Below are 21592 nucleotides of genomic sequence, written 5' to 3'. Positions count from 1 at the left end.
TTATATTTCTTAACTTTCTTATAATTTATATTCATTTACAACCTATACCTATATAATTAATATCACCTTAATTAATATAGTAAGACAAATACTACCTAAGAGTATTAAGTATATGGGTTCAAATTTTGTACAAGTACATTTTTTATTGTTTTTTAGAAGATACGAGGAAAGTAAGAGTTAGAATATAGACGGCTGCCTAACTCGCCTCACCATAACTATAAACGCACACCATGAAGTCGAACTTATGAACATTGAGGTTAAAAGTCTTCTACCAAATGACTTGTTAACCATGTAGTTCTATTGAGTTATTTTGAAGAATGTGAAATTGTGACTATTAAATGGAATCCTAATAAGATTTGATAAATTTGGAATTAAAATGGCTTGAATAGAAGATTTGATAATTCATAATATAAAAAAAAATTGATTGGGATTTTAATAAAAATTCTTTTGAAAAATATATAATTAATTATAGCTGAAATATGTTTGAAAACCAAATACTATATAATATATATATATATATATATATTTTGCCGAAATATCAAATTCAAATTAAGGCTATTTCCTGTAGCCTAATTTGTAGCCTAATTGAGATTGTGTATATCTTATTTCAAACCTTAAAATTTGAAACTCTTGTCATGAAAGTTATACAAAATAATATTGTGTTAACAAATTTAGACGTAGTTAATTAATTACTTGTCATTTATAAAAATTAATGTCACTAACTAAGACAATTCACTTTCTTTTATTTTTTGTTTTTTGTTTTTGTTTTTTCAAACTAATTAATATATATTTATATAATAAAAAACATTATATGAAATAGAGAACACTACACCCAAATAATTCATCTATACTTCTGTCTCCAAGACACTCCACCAATCTCCACCAGCCGCGCAACTCCTCCACTTAAAAGATCAAGACAACCACAATTGTACTCCATTGCAATTCACCCTAATCAAGACAACACTACCTTCACTTCGCTATTCTTCAACCCCTCGTCGTATATTCATAACTCACAACATAACCAAAGGTGAATTCAGGATTTTTTTTTTCCCACTGAGTTGAAAATTTAATAGGTATTACACTAATTTGAATAATAAGTGAAAATATTAATCAAATCGTTCCACATATACCCTTACTAAAATAAAATAAATATACAAAATCTAATAAAAAATAAAATACTCAATTTTAAAAAAAATTATAAATTTAAAACTATATAGTTGAAGAAAAATTAGATTTAAAAAAATATTTATATGAGAGATAAATAAAATAAAAATTAATTAGGAAAGATAAATTAATAATTATTATTGGAGAGATAAATTAATAATTATGATAGTAGAGAGAAACTCTTATAAAATGTTAAGAAATATGGTAAACGCTTATAAATTGTGGTGAGAGTGTATATGTCACCCTAGATTTTTTATATTAAACATCATTATATAATAAATTAATATATATTTTATGTAATTTGTTTGAAAAATATATATTTATATAAAATTAATAAAATAAATATTTATATGAGAGATAAATAAAATAAAATAAAAAATTAATTAGGAAAGATAAATTAATAATTATGATAGGAGAGAGAAACTCTTATAAAATTTGAAAATTTTTGATAAGAATAAAATGATTTGAGAGTAAATTAAAAATAATATCATATTTTAAACGTAAATAGAATAAATTTTCAATAAACTTTAGAAACCCCTTTAATGAACTCAATCAACTCATATCCATATCCAAAGGAGGTTTAATCAAAATCTTTTCAATCAACTCATATCCATATCCAAAGGAGGTTTAATCAAAATCTTTTCAATCATACAATTACAATTACAATTATACTCATGAATATTTATGGTTTCCTTGCACATCTCAGAATCATCTAACTTCGCTGTTGCCAATGGCGGAGCCACTTAGAAGGCTGGGATGTGCGGTAGCCCAGGTTAATTAATTAACACCGGTAAAAAAATAACTTTTATTGTTAGGATCTAGGTCGCCGCTGGTGGACCGGGGGTTGGACCGGTTAGCGGTTCTCACTCGTAGGGTGGTGATTAATCCTGTTAGAGATTAACACCGGGGTTTCAATACTGCACAACCTGTCACAAACCCTTGAACTAGGTTCAAGCGCGGAAGAGGTTTGCTTTCAAGTTGAAGCGGTACACGTGTATGATAGGCGGAGTCGGTTTCGGATGATGAAGATTTGAAGGATGGTGGGTCGGTTTCGGCTATCTGGATATTCGGTATGGTCAGTATGGAGTTGGTTTATGTAGATTCGGTTCTGAGCGGTATTGTTAGATTAGTCGGTTATGTAAGGAAACCAGCAGAAAGTAAATGACAAGACAGATTTTATGGATGTTCGGAGATAAAAACTCCTACGTCACCCCTTCCTCTCGAAACCGCGAGAAGGATATTCACTAAGGAATACAAATACAATCCGATCGAGACTTATTTTCTGCTCGATAACACTCTTACAATTCACACCGAAATTGTAGAACACACTTAGAATTTAGCACTTAGGCTTTCTTAGAATACCACACTGTTATCACTTGTAGTAAATGCACTTAATGTTTGTCTCACTTAGTAACTGCTCAATATCTGCCTTTTTGTCCCACTTGGTAACTCTGGTAACTACATTTACTCTTCTTCAACTGCCTCCTTTTATAGGTGAAATATGCCAACGGTCATATTTCACTTCCTTGAATCTGATTGGCTGGTCAGCGGTGCAGTGATTCAGTGTCTCAGACCTGCCGGTCTTCTTCTCAGACCTGACAGTCAATCTCAGACCTGGCATCCTGTCTCAGACCTGCCGGTCTGTAAGGCAAACCTGCTGGGTTTGTCTTTTACTCAATGTAGGCACTGTCTGCTTGGACAGTTGTCTGTACTTTGAAGATTTCCTTTCTGGCTTATCCCGAAGTAGAAGGATCCGGTAGTACTGTTTTCTGCAGTCTACAGTCTTTCCTCAGACTTGCATGGATATGGAAGTATTCAGTCTGTTCCTTTGGTATCATTCTCAGCAGATACCCAAAGTGTCTTCTTGTGCAGGTCGGCCTCTTGACTTGGCCGAATGTCTTTTGGTAGTGAAGTAACCGGACTTCTTCCGGTTATTCTTGTCTTGTAGATAGTCGGCTATTTGATGGATCTGGCTTTTAGGCTTTGGCCGATCCTTTGTGCGGTCACATTCCAAATATTCTTGATCGGTTTGATAGCTTGACCGGTTAGATTTTCTTCAGTCGGTTCTCTTATTCATCCGGTCCGGTTCCTTGTTCCTGATGATTCCGGTTTTGAGCTTTGGCCGATCCTTTCTCTGTGCGGTCACGTACCGAATACTCTTGATCGGTTTGGTAGCTTGACCGGTTAGGTTTCTTTAGCCGGTTCCGGATGACTTTAGGTTTTTCATAGCTTCTTCTGGCCGGTTTGATATTCAATCGGTTAGATTTCTTGACCGTTCTTTCGGTTTACAACTCAATCGGTCCTGAACTTGAACCTGTCCGGATTTCTAACTTCTTGACCGAACTCCGGTTGACTGAGCCGGTATACATTGTCGAACCGATCTTGCCTATAGGTAAATTTCGGATTTTGCTCAGCTTCCCTGAAATAGCAAAACTTTAAATATTATTTGCTGTCGATGAGATTTGATCCCTGGTCACATGTGTGACAGGCATGGGTGTTTACCACTACGCTACAACACCTTCTTGTTATATTTAAACCAATTAATATACTTGATATGACTTAACGGTTTATTTTCTAACATTTATCGATAGATATTATCGAAGGTTTTATAAAACTCTCCTAAATGATACCGAGAGAAAGAAAACTTTCATTAATAAAAATAGATTCCGAGAGGGGTGTAAAATGTTCGGTTTTACTATTTAGTACCGAAAGTTCTATAAAGAACTTTCGGTTTTGACCTTCCCAAAAAAACCAAAATAATTCTAAGTGTTGAAAGTGGGTTAATTGCGAAGGTTATTCAAAAAACTTTCGGTTTTAACTTTTCTGAAATTTTTAATTGCGAAGGTTTTCCAATAAACCTTCGGTTTTGATTCATCCCAAAAAATGAAAAAATATTCAAAGTTTGAAAATGATTAATTGCGAAGGTTATTCAAAGAACCTTCGGGTTTTACATTTCCTGAAATTGTTATTTGCGAAGGTTTTTCCAATAAACCTTCGGTTTTGACTCATCATAGAAATAAAAAAAATTAATTTTCATGATGCTTATTTCCGAAGGTTTATTGGAAAACCTTCGGTTTTAAGGAGGGTCAAAACCGAAAGTTATACAAAGAACTTTCGGTAATGACCTTAATAAATACAAAACCCTAACCCTTCTCTTCTTATTTCCGCCTCTCTTTTTCCTCTCTCTCTTCCGCCCGCGCCGCCGCCTACTCATTTTCTTCTTCTCTTCTTCTTCTTCTCATTCTCTTCTTCCTCTCTTCTCATTCTCTTCTCCTTTCTCGCCTCCGCCGCCGCCAATTCCAGGTTAGATTTAATTTATTTGTTATTGTTTAATTTTAGATATAATTTAGGTTAGTTTAGATTATATTTTGTTTGTTAAATATATATGATTCTGTTAAATTTTATTAAATGTATGATATGTTTTGGATTTATGTTATTGTGTTTGATTTAAGTTATATTAGATTTATTTGGTTTGATTAATATTTAGATTTATTTGGTTTGATTAATATAAAATGCATTCAGGATGAGTGATTGATGGAAAAATCTTCGGCGTACACCAAAGAAACTGTTCCGGCAATACCAGAATTTGATAGCAGCATCAAAAGCTGCGGAAGAGGCAAGACAAATATCGTTGGAATTAGAGCAAATCCGATTGAGGGACATAGAAAGAGCTCAATTGGTTACTGAACTAAAAACGGAGAGTGCTCAAATGAAGTAAAAACTGGAGAATCTCGAACAACAAGTTGATTATTTTAAGAGGCATAATCAACCACCCCCTCCCCCTCATCTACTAATTAGTAGATTTTAGTGTTTGATTAATTATGTGTAATCTTTTTCGTTTGACTTATGACATATTTGGTGTGTTTTGTTTTTAGAATTATGAATTATTATTATCTTTTGGTTTATTAATGTGGTTTATGATTTTTTTTCTTTTATTAATTGGTTATTTGAGAAAATTATAGAACATGTTTGATTTACACGTACTTTTGTCAAAAATTGGAAAAAAATGATAATTTCGAAAGTTATTCAAAGAACCCTCGGTTTTAATTGGTAATTACGAAAGTTTATTGAAAAACTCTCGCTTTTGACCCTTCCCCCAAAAAATTGGAAAATTTTCTAAGTGTTGGGGAGGGGTAATTGCGAAAGTTTTTAATAAAACTTTCTCTTTGGACCCTTCCCCTAAAAAATTGGAAATTTTTCTAAGTGTTGGGGAGGGGTAATTGTGAAAGTTTTTAATAAAACTTTCTCTTTTGACCCTTTCCCAAAAAAATTGGAAATTTTTCTAAGTGTTGGGAAGGGGTATTTGCGAAAGTTTTCAATAAAAGTTTCGCTTTTGACCCTTCCTAAAAAACATTCTGTTTAAGGTCAGGACCTAGAGTTTTATGTATAACTTTCGGAAATAACCATAAAAACCGAAAGTTAATGGTATAACTTTCTGCTTTACCATTTCATAATTTGTTAAATTAATTGGTTTTTCACCTACGAATCTAGACTCCTAACTAATCTAATAAAGTGTGTGTTGTTTTTTAAAAATTAAGATTGTGTTTAATGTTAAAATGTTTATGATTGTGTTTGATTATATAAAGAAGTGTATATGTATGTTTGTGTTTGATGATCATATGAATGTGTATAAAGTTTGATCATATGGATTGTGTAATATTTTAAGGTTATAAAATGTGTTAAATTAATGTTGTTCAAAGTTATTAGAAGGTGAAAACCAATTAATTTAACAATTTGTGAAGTGGTAATTTCGAAAGTTAATAATATAACTATCAGAAATAACCATCAAAACCAAAAGTTATACCATTAACTTTCGGAATTACCACTTCATAATTTGTTAAATTAATTGTTTTTTACTTTCTAATCTAGACTCCTAACTAATATAATCAAGTGTGTGTTGTATTTTAAAAATTAAGATTTTGTTTAATGTTAAAATATTTATGATTGTGTTTGATTATATAGAGAAATGTATAAACATGTTTGATTATCCTATGAATGTGTGTAATGTTTGATCATATGGATTGTGTAATATTTTAAGGATATCAAATACGTTAAATTAATATTGTTCAAGGTTATTAGAAAGTGAGAAACCAATTAATTTAACAATTTGTCAAGTCGTAAAACCGAAAGTTAATGATATATAACTTTAGAAAATATTAATCAAAACCGAAAGTTTTATATAAAACTTTCGGAAATGACCCTTTGATCAAAACCGAAAGTTTTATATAAAACTTTCGGAAATGACCTATTTAAAATAAAAAAACCCAATCTTTTTTCTCTTCTTTCACCGATTTCTTTCTTCTCTCTTCCCGTTTTCTCTTCCGCCGCTGTCCCTTTTCTTCTAAAGACGACGATGAAGACGCCGCGACGCCTCCCTGCCGCCCTACCGCTAATCGCCGCCGCCCTGCCGCTTGAAGATAAGGTTATATTATTGTTAGATTATTTTTTAATTAAATGTTATATTAGGTTAGATTAGGTTTTGGATTTGGTTTTGGATTATGTTTTGGATTAGGTTTTGGATTTGGTTTTTGGAATTGGTTTTTGGAATTGGTTTTTGGATTAATTATGTTAGATTAGGTTTATATTATTGTTTGATTAGGTTTGAAATAATTCTATTAATGTTAGAATTTGTTAGATTGAGTTTGAAATAGTTTGATTAATGTTAAATTTAGGTTATATGTTCAATAGTTTAGTTTGATTTTGTTAGATTTGGTTTATATTATTGTTTGATTTGATTTGATTAGGTTATGTTCATGTTCAATAATTTAGTTTGATTTTGTTGGATTTGGTTTATATTATTGTTTGATTTGGTTTGATTATGTTATGTTTATGTTCAATAATTTAGTTTGATTTTGTTGGATTCATGTTATTGAGTTAGCTTAAGGTTATATTTTGATTAGATTAATCAATATTTTGGTTAGATTTATGGATATTATGTTTGGATTATGATTTGGTTAGAATTATGTAAGATTTATGGATATTATGTTTGGATTAGGTTTTTGGATTTGGTTTTTGGATTGATTATATTATTGTTTGATTTGGTTTTAAATAATTTGATTAATGTTAGAATTTGTTAGATTGAGTTTGAAATAGTTTGATTAATTTTAGATTAGGTATATGTTTATGTTGATTTTGTTGGATTCATGTTAGATTTGGTTTATTATTGTTTGATTAATAGGTATATGTGTTTATGTTGATTTTGTTGGATTCATGTTAGACCTTCAGCCGCCGCCTCCCACGCCATTGACGAACGACGCCGCTCTTCTTCGTCGCTCTTTTCCTGCAAGGTTAGTTATTGTTGGTTTATTATATGGTTAAGTTAGTTTAATGTTTGATTTATGTTAGATTTAAGTTTATGTAGGTTAGATTTTGGTTAAATTTAGGTTAGATTTTGTCAGATTTATGTTAGATTTTTATGTTAGATTTAGGTTAGTTTTAATTTTGATTTATGTTAGGTTTGATTTATGTTATATTTTGTTAGATTTAAGTTTGATTGATGTTAGTTTAGGTTGATTTATGTTAGATTATGTTAGATTTAGGTTTGTGAATGAATGAATTATTATTGATTTAGGTTAGATTCATGTATTGAATGAATTGATTATTATTGATTTAGATTTGGTTTTTAGTTTATATTTGGTTTGAAATGCGTATGAATGAAATAATGTGGTATTAGATTTGGTTTTATTAGATTTGATTTTAGGTTAATTTGTTATATGTTTGAATGAATTGTGTATGAATAAAATTATGTTGGATTAGATTTGGTTTGAAATGTGTATGAACGAAATAATGTTAGATTAAGTTTTATTATTGTTTGTTTAGGTGGAATTTTGGTTGGATAATGTTAGATTAGGTTGAATTTTGCTTGGATAATGTTATATTATGTTGAATTTTGGTTGGATATTGATAGATTAGGTATAGATTATGTAAGCCTAATTAATTTAGACAAAGTTAAATAATAATAATGCGGGTTGTTTTCCATTTTATCAGAAAGATGGAAGTACCTGATAAAAGTTAGATGACCTTACGTCGAGATCGTCCAGATTACGAAGAAGGTGTTGACAAATTCCTCAAGTTTTCTGTTAGGAGTACATCACGACAAACAGTGAAATGTCCTTGCGTAAAATGCTTGAACACGTCGTTTATGGAAATAGACGATGTAAAGACTCACCTCATCATTTATGGAATAAATGTTCATTATGAGTGCTGGTATTGTCATGGAGAAAAGATATGTACTACTCACGTGGTTAATAATGATGTCGATGACGATGACGATGACTTGGATGATGATGATGATTAGTCGGAGGATTCCGTGCCGGAATTCAACGATCCGAGAACAGAGATGAATACTATAGTTAATGAAGAGGTCAATGAAGAACGTTATATGCACGATTTTATAAACGACATGTTCTCTAACTTTAATGATGTCCCGAACAACCATGAACCAGTCGAAGATGCGCAGATTATAAATTGCTTGTTGATTCCAAACGGCTATTGTATGAAGGTGCTCGAATAACAAAATCATCAGCACTACTAAAACTACTTCACATAAAGAATGTCTATCAATGGACAAATTCTTCGTTCGATATGTTGCCGCGTCTGCTTAAAGACTACATATTACCGATTGACGCTTAATTTCCAAACTCTTACTACGAAAGTAAAAAATTCATTACTGGTATCGGACTTAAGTATGAGAAGATAGACGCATGTAAGAACAATTGTATGCTATTTTGGAAGGACGACAAAAATGTAGATTCTTGCAAAGTTTGCAATCTTTCAAGATGAAAAGTCGACCAAACAAGTGGGGTAGTTCGAAAGAAGAAAAATGGGAAATTCATTCCAACTAAGGTGTTGAGATATTTCCCTCTAATACCAAGACTGCAAAGACTATACATGTCCTCAAAAATGGCTCCAATGATGAGACAGCATAAGGAAGGAAGAGTTGATAGTGATACGTTGAGACATCCTACTGATTCCTTAACTCGGAAAATGTTTGATAAAAATTATAAAGATTTCGTGTCGGAATCTCGAAACGTAAGACTAGGTTTATCAAGCGATGGGTTTCAACCATTTGCAAATGGGAAAAAGTCATACAGTGTTTGGCCGGTTATTCTCGTTCCTTATAATGTGTCACCCACTACTTGCATGGATTCTAGCAATTTCATTCTATCTATGTTAATTCCGGGTCCAAAGAGTCTAGGAGATGCAATTGATATATTTCTCCAGCCATTGAAAGACGAGTTGACTTAATTGTGGTAAACTGGTATGATAACGTTTGATGCACACACCTCGCAATACTTTAACATGCGAGCGGCGTTGATGTGGACAATTAATGACTTTCCCGCGTACGCGAATTTATCAGGCTGAAGTACGAAAGGGAAATTCGCTTATCCCTGTTGTAACAATGACACAGTATCACTTCGATTAGTTCATGTATCCAAACAATGTTACATGGGTCATAGACGCTTCATTCCACCAAAGCACAAATACAGAAGGGATAAAGAGTCGTTTGTGGTCGAACAGATTATAGAAAACTCTCTAAATTGTTAACGGGGCAAGAAAGTTACGAGCAAACACAAGACCTAGAAGACATAATTCTTACTACGGATCTGAGCAAGAAAACCAAGATATATCATGAAACACGGGGAGACAATTGGAACAAACTTAGTATTTTCTTCCGTTTGCCTTATTGGAGATCACTGTTATTGAGACATAATTTGGATGTGATGCATATTGAGAAAAATATTTGTGATAGCGTATTGGGAACAATAATGAATGTGAAAGAGAAGACTAAGGATGGTCCTAAAGCCCGTAAAGATTTACAACTCTTAGGCATAAAATCATGGTTACATCCTATAAATGATGAAGGAGTGGTTCATTATCCAGAAACGCCTTTCACTTTGACATCTGATAATAAAAAACGTCTTTGTAAATTCTTGAAATATCTCAAGTTGCCTGATGGTTTTTGCTCAAATATCGACGGTTGTGTAAATTTGGAAGAGAAAAAGATTTCGGGATTAAAGAGTCATGATTGTCATATTTTATTGGAATATCTTATTCCTTTAGCAACCCATGAATTACTTCCAGATAATGTGTATGATGCGTTAGTAAATTTGTCTCGGTTCTTTTGGTTGTTGTGTTTCAAAGAGTTTATTCAAGCGGACCTCGAACAATTGTACATGGATATTATATTGACATTTTGCAAATTTGAAATGATTTTTCCACCGTCAATCTTCGACATCATGATGCATCTCCTGGTTCACTTGTCATTTGAGGCTTTTCTTGGGGGACCTGTCCAATATCGATGGATGTATCCGTTTGAACATTACATGGGTACAATGAAAAGATATTTGCGGAATAATAACCACCCCGAAGCGTCTATAAGCGAGAACTATCTTGTAAATGAGAGTATTAGTTTATGTGCCAGGTATATGGAGGAAGAAGACCAAAAAAATGCACAAACTGAAATCTCGGGCATTTCAATATTTTCATCGTTGGAAGACCTATCTAACGGAAAAATATACAACTTGGATTATAGCGATCGAGTGACAGCTCATTCATACATTTTGAAAAATTGCCCCGAAGCAGAACCTTTTTACATGTAAGATTCTATGTTGCTGTTATGGTACGTCTTATTAATTAACATTAGAGAGTATGCTATTTAATATTCAATCTATTTACAGAGATTATATGCAGTATTGCAATAACAATGAGTCCCATGGAGAAACGTTTTCCACCTATTTCAAGCATAGAGTGAGTAAATTATAAACAATATATAATAACTTTATATTTATTTTAACGACAAAATTTCGGGAATATATATTATATATAGGTCGCTCAATTAGCAGAAAATGACGACATATCAAGAGACCTCAAGATCTTAAGAGAAGGTCCAAGTATGTACTCGTTTATGTATGTTTAATGTAAAGTAAACAGATACAAATTATGTACAAAAAAACACGACGAAAGTTTGACCACTCAAAATAGTGGGGTGGTTGTTGAAGGGTACAACGATTTTGAAACTATGTCATACTACGGAGTTTTAATAGATATAATCAAAGTACAATATTTTTCTCACAAACGAGTTGTCTTATTCAAGTGTAAGTGGTTTGATACACACTCGGGAGAACTAGGAGTGAAAGTGGATAAATATGGCTTCGTAAGTATAAATATAAACCGAATTTTAAAAACCCAAAGTCATGACCCGTATATATTGGAGAGTCATGCAAAACAAGTATTCTACGCCCCTGATATGTCAGCCCGATCCGGTTGGAAGATTGTGACAAAAATAAAACCGCGATTTACAAATATATAGTTCAGATTAATTAATTAGGTAGATTTATGTTTTTTACTTTATATTCATTCTTATTACTACTTTATTTCGATTATTCGCTCATTTTATTAATGGTGCATTAAGAATGTCTGAAGGTCGTAAAGAAACTTGGAAGATTATGAGGAAAACATCCAGCAAACTGTCTAAGCACTACCAAAACCTACTTGCACAATCAGAAAACTTAAGGCTCCGAGAAGAGTCTTTTAGTGATCAAGCACCTATTGTTGTGAACCCGATATCTACTGCTCCCCCAGCAGACGAGGATATTGATGCTGAGGTTGAAGAGTTTATTGAGAGTACGTATGCTGATATGGGGGATGATGATAAGGCTGACGACGCTCACGAGAAGGATGACGAGGAGGAGCACAGTTCCACTCCCGACCCATCATCGACATGTAACATGTTTACACTTAGTGATTGTTTGTATTAATTTACATCTAATTATGAATTTAATAATTTTGAAGAATCTTCCTCCCGAAAGAGATGGGGGAAGAACAAGAATATCGCGCTATTGAGGAGGCCACCGGGGACGAAGATTGCTCTGACTTTTAGAGCGATAGATGGGAGGCCCGGCGGTGTCGACGAGGGAAGAACAATGTGGTCTAGACATTTGGGGTCGGTTGTGAGGGACCCCTCAACCATCTCACATCGCCTCTTGAAGTGGAAGACATTAAGTGATGATCAATTGGATTCGATTTGGATTGTTATAACGGTAATCATTACTTAATTATACATTAATAATTCAATACTTATTTATAACATTTAAATGATTTATTTTTCAGGATCCGTTCGAGTGTACTGATGGTTATATTGATGATTATCGAAGGTCCGGATTGGCACACGCCAAATAGATATGGGATAGATGGCGCTCGGATTTCAATAGAGATTATATCCGAATTCATCAAGGAGACGAGGCGGCGGTACTTGCCAATCCTCCTCGAGACTACAACCGAGATGATTGAGAGTTTGTGTGTCGAAACCATTACTTCACCAAAAAATTTAAGGTACAGTTTCATAATTCAAATAAAATTTGATATGAATTATTCTAACTTCATTTTTTATTTCAAATTCAGAAAAACAGTCGTACAAATGTTAACAGAAAGAAGCTAAAATTCCACATCATACAAGAAGTAGACCGTTTGCTCAAGTGAAAGAAGAGTTGGTAAGTACATTATTTTTAATAACTTAATATAAAGATTGTTATTAATTATATAAATCATTTATTTCAACAAACGCTTGAAATGGGACGGGCACCATCTGTCGTTGAAATATTCAAGAGGACCTGTACCCCAAAACCTACCAAAGAAAACCCAACCCCCATCCTGGACGAACTAGCGCAAGAGAAAATTGTAAGTGAATTTAAATAAATTACTTATAGCTAGTTTATTTATTATATAAATGCTAAATTTATTTCAAATGTACAGGTTGAGATGGAGGAAGTAAGAAGTAACGAACTAGAAATATCTAACTTTGAGTTGACGGAGAGAGTGTTTGGATGCCAAAAGCATGGGGGAGTTATCGGTATGGGATCAGGCGTCCGACCCACACACTTTCGTGAGGATCTTCGAAGTGGCAACAATTCACAACGAGTCATTGATCGATTGTTTGAGGATAATCAAAAAATGACAATGGAACTGGAGGAATTGAAAAAAAGGGATGAAGAAAAAACTCAAACGATTAATCAAATACAAACAGAAAAGGTAGAATTGATTTCAAGAATGGATAGGGAAAGTGCAAAATAGGAGAATGAAAGGTTAGAAATGAATTCAAGATTAGAGAGTTTTGAAATGTTTATGAGTCAGTATCAACCACCCCCTCCTCCCCCACTAGCTAATTCTAGTATGTTTCGACTGAAAACATGTTTATGAATTGATTGAATACATTTTAATTTTAATGTAAAACATGTTGTTTGGATGATTGGTTTGGTTTAGAATTTTGGAATGATCATTTGTCTTATGAATGTCATTTGTTTTATGAATTGATATTGGTTTGGCTGAACAGGTTTCGGTTGAGCACAAAACAATCGGGCTATTTTGTACATTTTGTAGGGAAAATCCGAAAGTTAAATGGAATCTTTCGGTTTTTCTGGAAAAGGAAAACCGAGAGTTCTTCATATACCTCTCAGTTTTATTTGAAAAGGAAAAACCGAGAGATATTTGGAAAGCTTTCGGTTTAGATACCCAATAGAAAAACCGAAAGTTAATTGGAAAACTTTCGGTTTTTCTTTAGAGGGAAAAACCGAAAGTTTTCTAATTAACTTTCGGTTTTTCTTCAAAGGGAAAAACCGAAAGTTTTACAATTAACTTTCGGGTTTTCCCTTTGAAGAAAAACCGAAAGTTACTTTGAAAGCTTTCAGTTTTTCCTTTTGAAGAAAAACCGAAAGTTTTTTAATTAACTTTCGGTTTTTCTCTCGGGTATCTAAACCGAAAACTCTACGATATCTCTCGGTAAACGCCTAATTGTTTTTTAATGAAATACTCAATACTGAGGAATGGCGAGAGTCACATAAACTTTCGGTATTGGATCTATACCGAAAGATATAGGGTCAAAACCGAGAGTTTTTACTCTCGGTTTTGTCCCCTTTTTCACCAGTGTAAAAAAAATTATATATGTATATATTATTTATATTAAATTATTAATTATACTGGAGCAGTCGAATGTTATGGAATTGAAAATGTCACCCTGTAAATATGATTGAAAATGTCAACTTATTTCAGCTTGTGTATATCAATTTTCTCTTTTTTTAATTTTATACATGTCACTTAAACTATTTAATAATTGAGTATAATTTTCTTTCTTCAACTTTTTATTATTTAATAATTTTTGTCTCTTTAATTTTTTATTATAAAACCATTATAAATATTCACTTAATTTGAAATTAGATCATTATTGAAATTGAAACATTATGAAATAAATTCTTAATTATTAAGAGTTTAAGATGATTCAACTCAAATTACAAACTATTATACTAATATTTAAAATAAATAAAATCCAAACCGCTAATATAACCCATAGAAAATTATTCTCCCAATTTCTTAATTGAATGTTAACCGAGTATCTACCCAAATTAACATCTACTTTCTCATACATGTCTTCATTCCATGCTACAAGAATTCGACTCGATGCCCCTATAGAATCAAGAGCCTCCCAACCACACAACCGTCAATTACATAGATCCTTAATGATCCATTGATCCATCTTTCAAATTTTAGTCTCACTAAAACAGTATATGCCACAACCAAGAGTTCCCATTAGTGACTTAATGATACCTCTCTTCACACCATCATTTAATCATAAACGTTCCAAGCAATAATGTTTCCAATCATTGATAAAATCTAATAAGAATTACCTTTTTTCGACTTCGAGACGCACTTTCTTACTTGCGTATAACCCTGTGGCAGATCATTTAGCTTCTTCAGCGGGCAATGATGCGGTAGTTTTTATGAAGAATTAGTTGGATAAAAAGTATACGGTATGGGTGGAATCTCATGCACAATGGACCACGCTTCAGTCTTTAATTCAAGTACCTCCTTCATGAAAGATTTTTTTTCATCCATCGTCATATTAAGTGTCGAGAATTTTATTCAAATATTTTCGTTGATATCATAATCTGGCTCAGAAACCACCGATTTATCATCAGACACATCATGAATAAAAAATAGTGATTCAAGAATATTAATCTCAGGATAAAGAGTTCTAATAGGATTGGCATTGATTATATCTTCTAAGGGTGACCATAACTTATTTCTACCTCGTCAATAATTTCTTTTTCGAAAAACAAATTTAAAATAAGACGATGAGTTAATGAACTTAGCTTTGGATATACCACCATCTACATACTCTAACTTTTTTTTGTCATACGAGAATACATCACAACTTGAGGGGTGTGAAGACGGATACTCTATCTCAGCCTCACGGGAATCTATTGGCTCATGTAATACAACCTCATCTTGCTCAATCACCCTCCCGACCATATCAAACACCTCTTAATTGGTCATCTCAACAATTAGTCTTTCAACATCTGCAAGGCTAGCCATACGAGTTAGAGCAACGTAAAATGAGATTATCATTGACTATCTTGTTAGCCCAAATGAAATTGATGCCTCTGCACATGCATATTTGATCTCGGAGAAGGAGACACAACAATAGGACGTTTAGGCCACACAATCACTTTATATAATTGTATCCCGTTATCAACACAAATAGATTCAGGATAACGTCTATGTGGATCAGATTGACGCACCCTAATTATAACCCAATGTTCTCTTGTGCTCTTTGAGTTTCTTCGTCGAGTTCAATAAATCCCTCAAGATCATTACCGGCCTGACTAAGAAGATCATGATTCCACATATCTGTTGTCATTCCAAACAATCGAATCAATGTACCCTTCATATCTAAGGGCGATTTGATATTGCATGTGGGCTCAATAACATGTTGATTTTCAATATTAACTATCCGACCATCAATTAGTTGTCGAATTCCTTCATCAACTAAGGGTTTAATGTGTTTATCAATTGGCATGATAAATGTTGTTTTAAATTTTTTCCATAAAGCAACCTATCTTCCATAAGAATTGAATCCATACCAAAAGACGTCATCATTAAGTCCGAGCCCCAAATGCCCTCGGTTCCAAGTCAACATATGAAAAGCCCGACGTAACAACTTTAATTGAAACAAATCAACCACAATTACTCTTTTATTTTCGTTCTTAATTTCCGAAATAGTCACAACTCCAGGGCGCACCTCCAACGTTTGTTTTTCAAACGATTTAGTTCTAACATTAACTGTCTTCGTCATCTTTGTCAAGTTGACCCAAACAATTTGTTTCTTAGCGCCTACCACAACTGCATAATTTTGAGATTCATCCTTACGAGGAACTAGTTGTACCGCTCTAAAACTAGTTTGCTGCATAGGTTGAATTCTAACTAGAGACATCTCATTCCCTTTATGGTGGACTTAGAGTCTAGTCGGTTGCCAACCCCTTTCTAGGACTCTCTATACCACATGTGCCATTCATGTTACAATGCATAGCCTTCACAGACCCCAAACGCCTGGGCATATTTAAAGGTTGTTGAGAAAGCCGATTGAAGATGTCCGATTTGATTGCCTTCAAATTCTAAAGAACAATGTAGCGGTATGTAACCGAATCTTAAGGAGAAGAGAGCCTAATCTAGGTTTAGCCGTCATAAGTTTTATTAGTTACTTTATATATATATATATATATTATTTTAATATGTTATAAAAAAAATGACCACTTAGACTATTTTAATAAATTGTAAACTAAATAAAATCAAAAACTAATATTAATTTTATTTAAAAATATCATATTTTAAAATATTATATTATTTGAAATTGAGATAAATCATGAAACAAGTAACTATATTATTAGAGAACCTAATTGTTGAGATGACCAATTAAGAGGTGTTTGATATGGTCGGGAGGGTGATTGAGCAAGATGAGGTTGTATTACATGAGCCAATAGATTCCCGTGAGGCTGAGATAGAGTATCCGTCTTCACACCCCTCAAGTTGTGATGTATTCTCGTATGACAAAAAAAAGTGAGAGTATGTAGATGGTGGTATATCAAAAGCTAAGTTCATTAACTCATCGTCTTATTTTAAATTTGTTTTTCGAAAAAGAAATTATTGACGAGGTAGAAATAAGTTATGGTCACCCGTAGAAGATATAATCCATGCCAATCCTATTAGAACTCTTTATCCTGAGATTAATATTCTTGAATCACTATTTTTTATTCATGATGTGTCTGATGATAAATCGGTGGTTTCTGAGCCAGATTATGATATCAACGAAAATATTTGAATAAAATTCTCGACACTTAATATGACGATGGATGAAAAAAAATCTTTCATGAAGGAGGTACTTGAATTAAAGACTGAAGCGTGGTCCATTGTGCATGAGATTCCACCCATACCGTATACTTTTATCCAACTAATTCTTCATAAAAACTACCGCATCATTGCCCGCTGAAGAAGCTAAATGATCTGCCACAGGGTTATACGCAAGTAAGAAAGTGCGTCTCGAAGTCGAAAAAAGGTAATTCTTATTAGATTTTATCAATGATTGGAAACATTATTGCTTGGAACGTTTATGATTAAATGATGGTGTGAAGAGAGGTATCATTAAGTCACTAATGGGAACTCTTGGTTGTGGCATATACTGTTTTAGTGAGACTAAAATTTGAAAGATGGATCAATGGATCATTAAGGATCTATGTAATTGACGGTTGTGTGGTTGGGAGGCTCTTGATTCTATAGGGGCATCGAGTCGAATTCTTGTAGCATGGAATGAAGACATGTATGAGAAAGTAGATGTTAATTTGGGTAGATACTCGGTTAACATTCAATTAAGAAATTGGGAGAATAATTTTCTATGGGTTATATTAGCGGTTTGGATTTTATTTATTTTAAATATTAGTATAATAGTTTGTAATTTGAGTTGAATCATCTTAAACATCTGCAAGGCTAGCCATACGAGTCAGAGCAACGTAAAATGAGATTATCATTGACTATCTTGTTAGCCCAAATGAAATTGATGCCTCTGCACATGCATATTTGATCTCGGAGAAGGAGACACAACAATAGGACGTTTAGGCCACACAATCACTTTATATAATTGTATCCCGTTATCAACACAAATAGATTCAGGATAACGTCTATGTGGATCAGATTGACGCACCCTAATTATAACCCAATGTTCTCTTGTGCTCTTTGAGTTTCTTCGTCGAGTTCAATAAATCCCTCAAGATCATTACCGGCCTGACTAAGAAGATCATGATTCCACATATCTGTTGTCATTCCAAACAATCGAATCAATGTACACTTCATATCTAAGGGCGATTTGATATTGCATGTGGGCTCAATAACATGTTGATTTTCAATATTAACTATCCGACCATCAATTAGTTGTCGAATTCCTTCATCAACTAAGGGTTTAATGTGTTTATCAATTGGCATGATAAATGTTGTTTTAAATTTTTTCCATAAAGCAACCTATCTTCCATAAGAATTGAATCCATACCAAAAGACGTCATCATTAAGTCCGAGCCCCAAATGCCCTCGGTTCCAAGTCAACATATGAAAAGCCCGACGTAACAACTTTAATTGAAACAAATCAACCACAATTACTCTTTTATTTTCGTTCTTAATTTCCGAAATAGTCACAACTCCAGGGCGCACCTCCAACGTTTGTTTTTCAAACGATTTAGTTCTAACATTAACTGTCTTCGTCATCTTTGTCAAGTTGACCCAAACAATTTGTTTCTTAGCGCCTACCACAACTGCATAATTTTGAGATTCATCCTTACGAGGAACTAGTTGTACCGCTCTAAAACTAGTTTGCTGCATAGGTTGAATTCTAACTAGAGACATCTCATTCCCTTTATGGTGGACTTAGAGTCTAGTCGGTTGCCAACCCCTTTCTAGGACTCTCTATACCACATGTGCCATTCATGTTACAATGCATAGCCTTCACAGACCCCAAACGCCTGGGCATATTTAAAGGTTGTTGAGAAAGCCGATTGAAGATGTCCGATTTGATTGCCTTCAAATTCTAAAGAACAATGTAGCGGTATGTAACCGAATCTTAAGGAGAAGAGAGCCTAATCTAGGTTTAGCCGTCATAAGTTTTATTAGTTACTTTTTATATATATATATATATATATATATTATTTTAATATGTTATAAAAAAATGACCACTTAGACTATTTTAATAAATTGTAAACTAAATAAAATCAAAAACTAATATTAATTTTATTTAAAAATATCATATTTTAAAATATTATATTATTTGAAATTGAGATAAATCATGAAACAAGTAACTATATTATTAGAGAACTTATATTATCAATCATTAAAATAATTTATTTGAATAAATTACAAATATGGTTAAGAATAGACTTAATAAACAAAAACTCACATAAAGAAAATAAAAACATAATGATAAAAGAAAACACCATCACATTTAAACAAAAACTCACATAAAGAAAATAAAAACATAATGATAAAAGAAAACACCATCACATTTAAATACCTCACAAAAAGTTCCCAAACTTAATTGCACGAATCACTCCTCTAACTTGAAGGAGATATGATAGTCACAACAACCATACTTAGTATTTAAAAACACTAAACCCTAATTCCATCGACAACCTTAATGCTAATTAAATGACCCAACTATTAAAAAGTGTTTGAGGTTCAATTTGAATAAAGATAAAGTTGAGGAGCAATTTAAAAACAGAAGAAGAAGGTGAAAATTTTCATTCTTTTTCAATCATTTGGGGATTTGGCTTTCTAATTTTCAAACATTTGGGGGATTTGAGGTTCTAATTTTCGTTTTCATGTGAGGGAGAGCGCCATTAGAAAACATTTGAAATTTGCAGACATGGTGGCTTCTCTGGAACCATGCCTTCTTATTCATCACCCTCCCAAATCACAAGCCATATCATCTCCTTCTTCGTCTTCGTCTTCGCTTCCCCTGTTCTATCTCCTTCTTCTTCTTCTTCTTCTTCTTCTTCTAGGAAGAATCAATCATATAGTAGAAGAAGTTAGGTATGACTGTCAAAGTAAACTCAGTGAGTGTTACTCGCTTCGGGAAGAAGAGGACAGCCGACGCAATAGTCGGACATGATTCTCATCTGCAGTCCCCCGCCAAGAAGAGAGCCCCTCTCGATGGGATTTCCAATTTAATTAGTACTCATACGGCGGCTGTACGTGAAATTGAAACAGCAGCAGCAACAGCAGCAGCAGCGAAGTTTGATGATTCTGAGATGTGCGATGGTTACGTGACCGATATCTACGGTTATCTTCATAACATGGAGAAAGAGGCAAAGAGAAGGCCGCTGCAAGACTATATCGACAAGGTGCAAAAAGATGTGACAGCAAACATGAGAGGGGTCTTGGTGGATTGGTTGGTGGAGGTTGCAGAAGAATACAATCTTCAATCCGATACCCTTTATCTCTCAATCACTTACATTGACAGATTCTTGTCTCTTAATCCTCTCAATAAGCAGAGCCTGCAGTTGCTTGGCGTTTCTTCCATGTCGATTGCCTCAAAGTTTGAAGAGATTAATCCTCCAACACTTGATGACTTCTGCTACATCACAGATAACACTTACAAAAAGGAAGAGCTGGTCAAGATGGAAGCCGACATACTTAACTCTCTTAAATTCGAAGTCAGCAGTCCAACCATTAATACCTTCTTGAGAAGATTCTCCAGGATTTCTCAACAGGATCGAAAATATCCCGATTTGGAGTTTCAGTTATTGGGATGCTACTTGGCAGAGTTGAGTTTGCTGGACTATGCCTGTGTCAAGTTCCTGCCATCCGTGATTGCTTCTTCTGTCGTATTCCTTTCCAGGTTTATGTTCCACCCTGATAAACATCCATGGAATGCAAACCTTGAAAAGCTTTCAGGATACAAACCTGCTGATTTAAAGGAATGTGTCCTTCTTATACAAGACTTGCAGTTGGGTAAAAGAGGAGGCTCCTTGGTAGCAGTCAGAGACAAATACAACCAGCATAAGTACAAATGTGTTGGCTCGATGAAGGGCCCTCTTCAAATACCCAGTTTATACTTTGAAGGTTGAAGAATGTTTGATTACGTTTAAACTAGGATGAATATGTTTAGGATGATAGGTTAGAAAGTGCAGAAACAGTTTGCAATTGAATTGAAGAAGCCATTGATTGAGATCTTTATTTTGATGAACACTTCTTCAAATACCCAGTTTATACTTTGAAGGCTTGAAGAATGTTTGATTCTTGTCTTCCCCAAATTGGATCCTATATATCCAGTTTCAAGCTGACCTGAATGACCCATGATCAAGGAAATTTTTGGGCGTTAAATTGGTGTATTGTTCAGAAAATCCAGAATTTTGTAATTGGCTTAGTTTGTTCCTATTTCTAGTTATATAGTTTAGTTTATAAACAAATTCATTCAAATGCAATGAGATTAGATTAGATTTTGGTATAATTGATATTAGGTTCTTAATTAAGTTAGTGATGAAATAACATTTGATTTTACGCATTTGATTACATTTAAGCTGATAAGAATCTGAAGCACTGTCATGACGAATGAGGAGAA

At 33.4% G+C, this 21592-nt stretch overlaps 1 protein-coding gene across 1 annotated transcript; it reads left to right on the top strand.

Annotated features, from left to right (window-relative positions):
* The first annotated feature begins 19838 nt into the window (after positions 1-19838).
* LOC124922078 (putative cyclin-A3-1) lies at positions 19839-21389 on the top strand. Its single transcript, XM_047462804.1, has one exon. It carries the CDS (start codon positions 20064-20066, stop codon positions 21096-21098), a length of 1035 nt encoding a protein of 344 aa, XP_047318760.1. The 5' UTR covers positions 19839-20063; the 3' UTR covers positions 21099-21389.
* The last annotated feature ends 203 nt before the right edge of the window (positions 21390-21592 follow it).

The sequence above is a fragment of the Impatiens glandulifera genome, chromosome 1 (genome assembly GCF_907164915.1).
Source record: "Impatiens glandulifera chromosome 1, dImpGla2.1, whole genome shotgun sequence".
NCBI lineage: Eukaryota > Viridiplantae > Streptophyta > Magnoliopsida > Ericales > Balsaminaceae > Impatiens > Impatiens glandulifera.
Note: the sequence above shows the minus strand (reverse complement) of the source record. Positions and strands in the feature narration are given on the sequence as shown.

What these genes read in the sequence shown, in the direction of transcription:
- LOC124922078 (XM_047462804.1), top strand. Translation starts at nt 20,064, where the DNA reads ATGACTGTCAAAGTAAACTCAGTGAGTGTTACTCGCTTCGGGAAGAAG.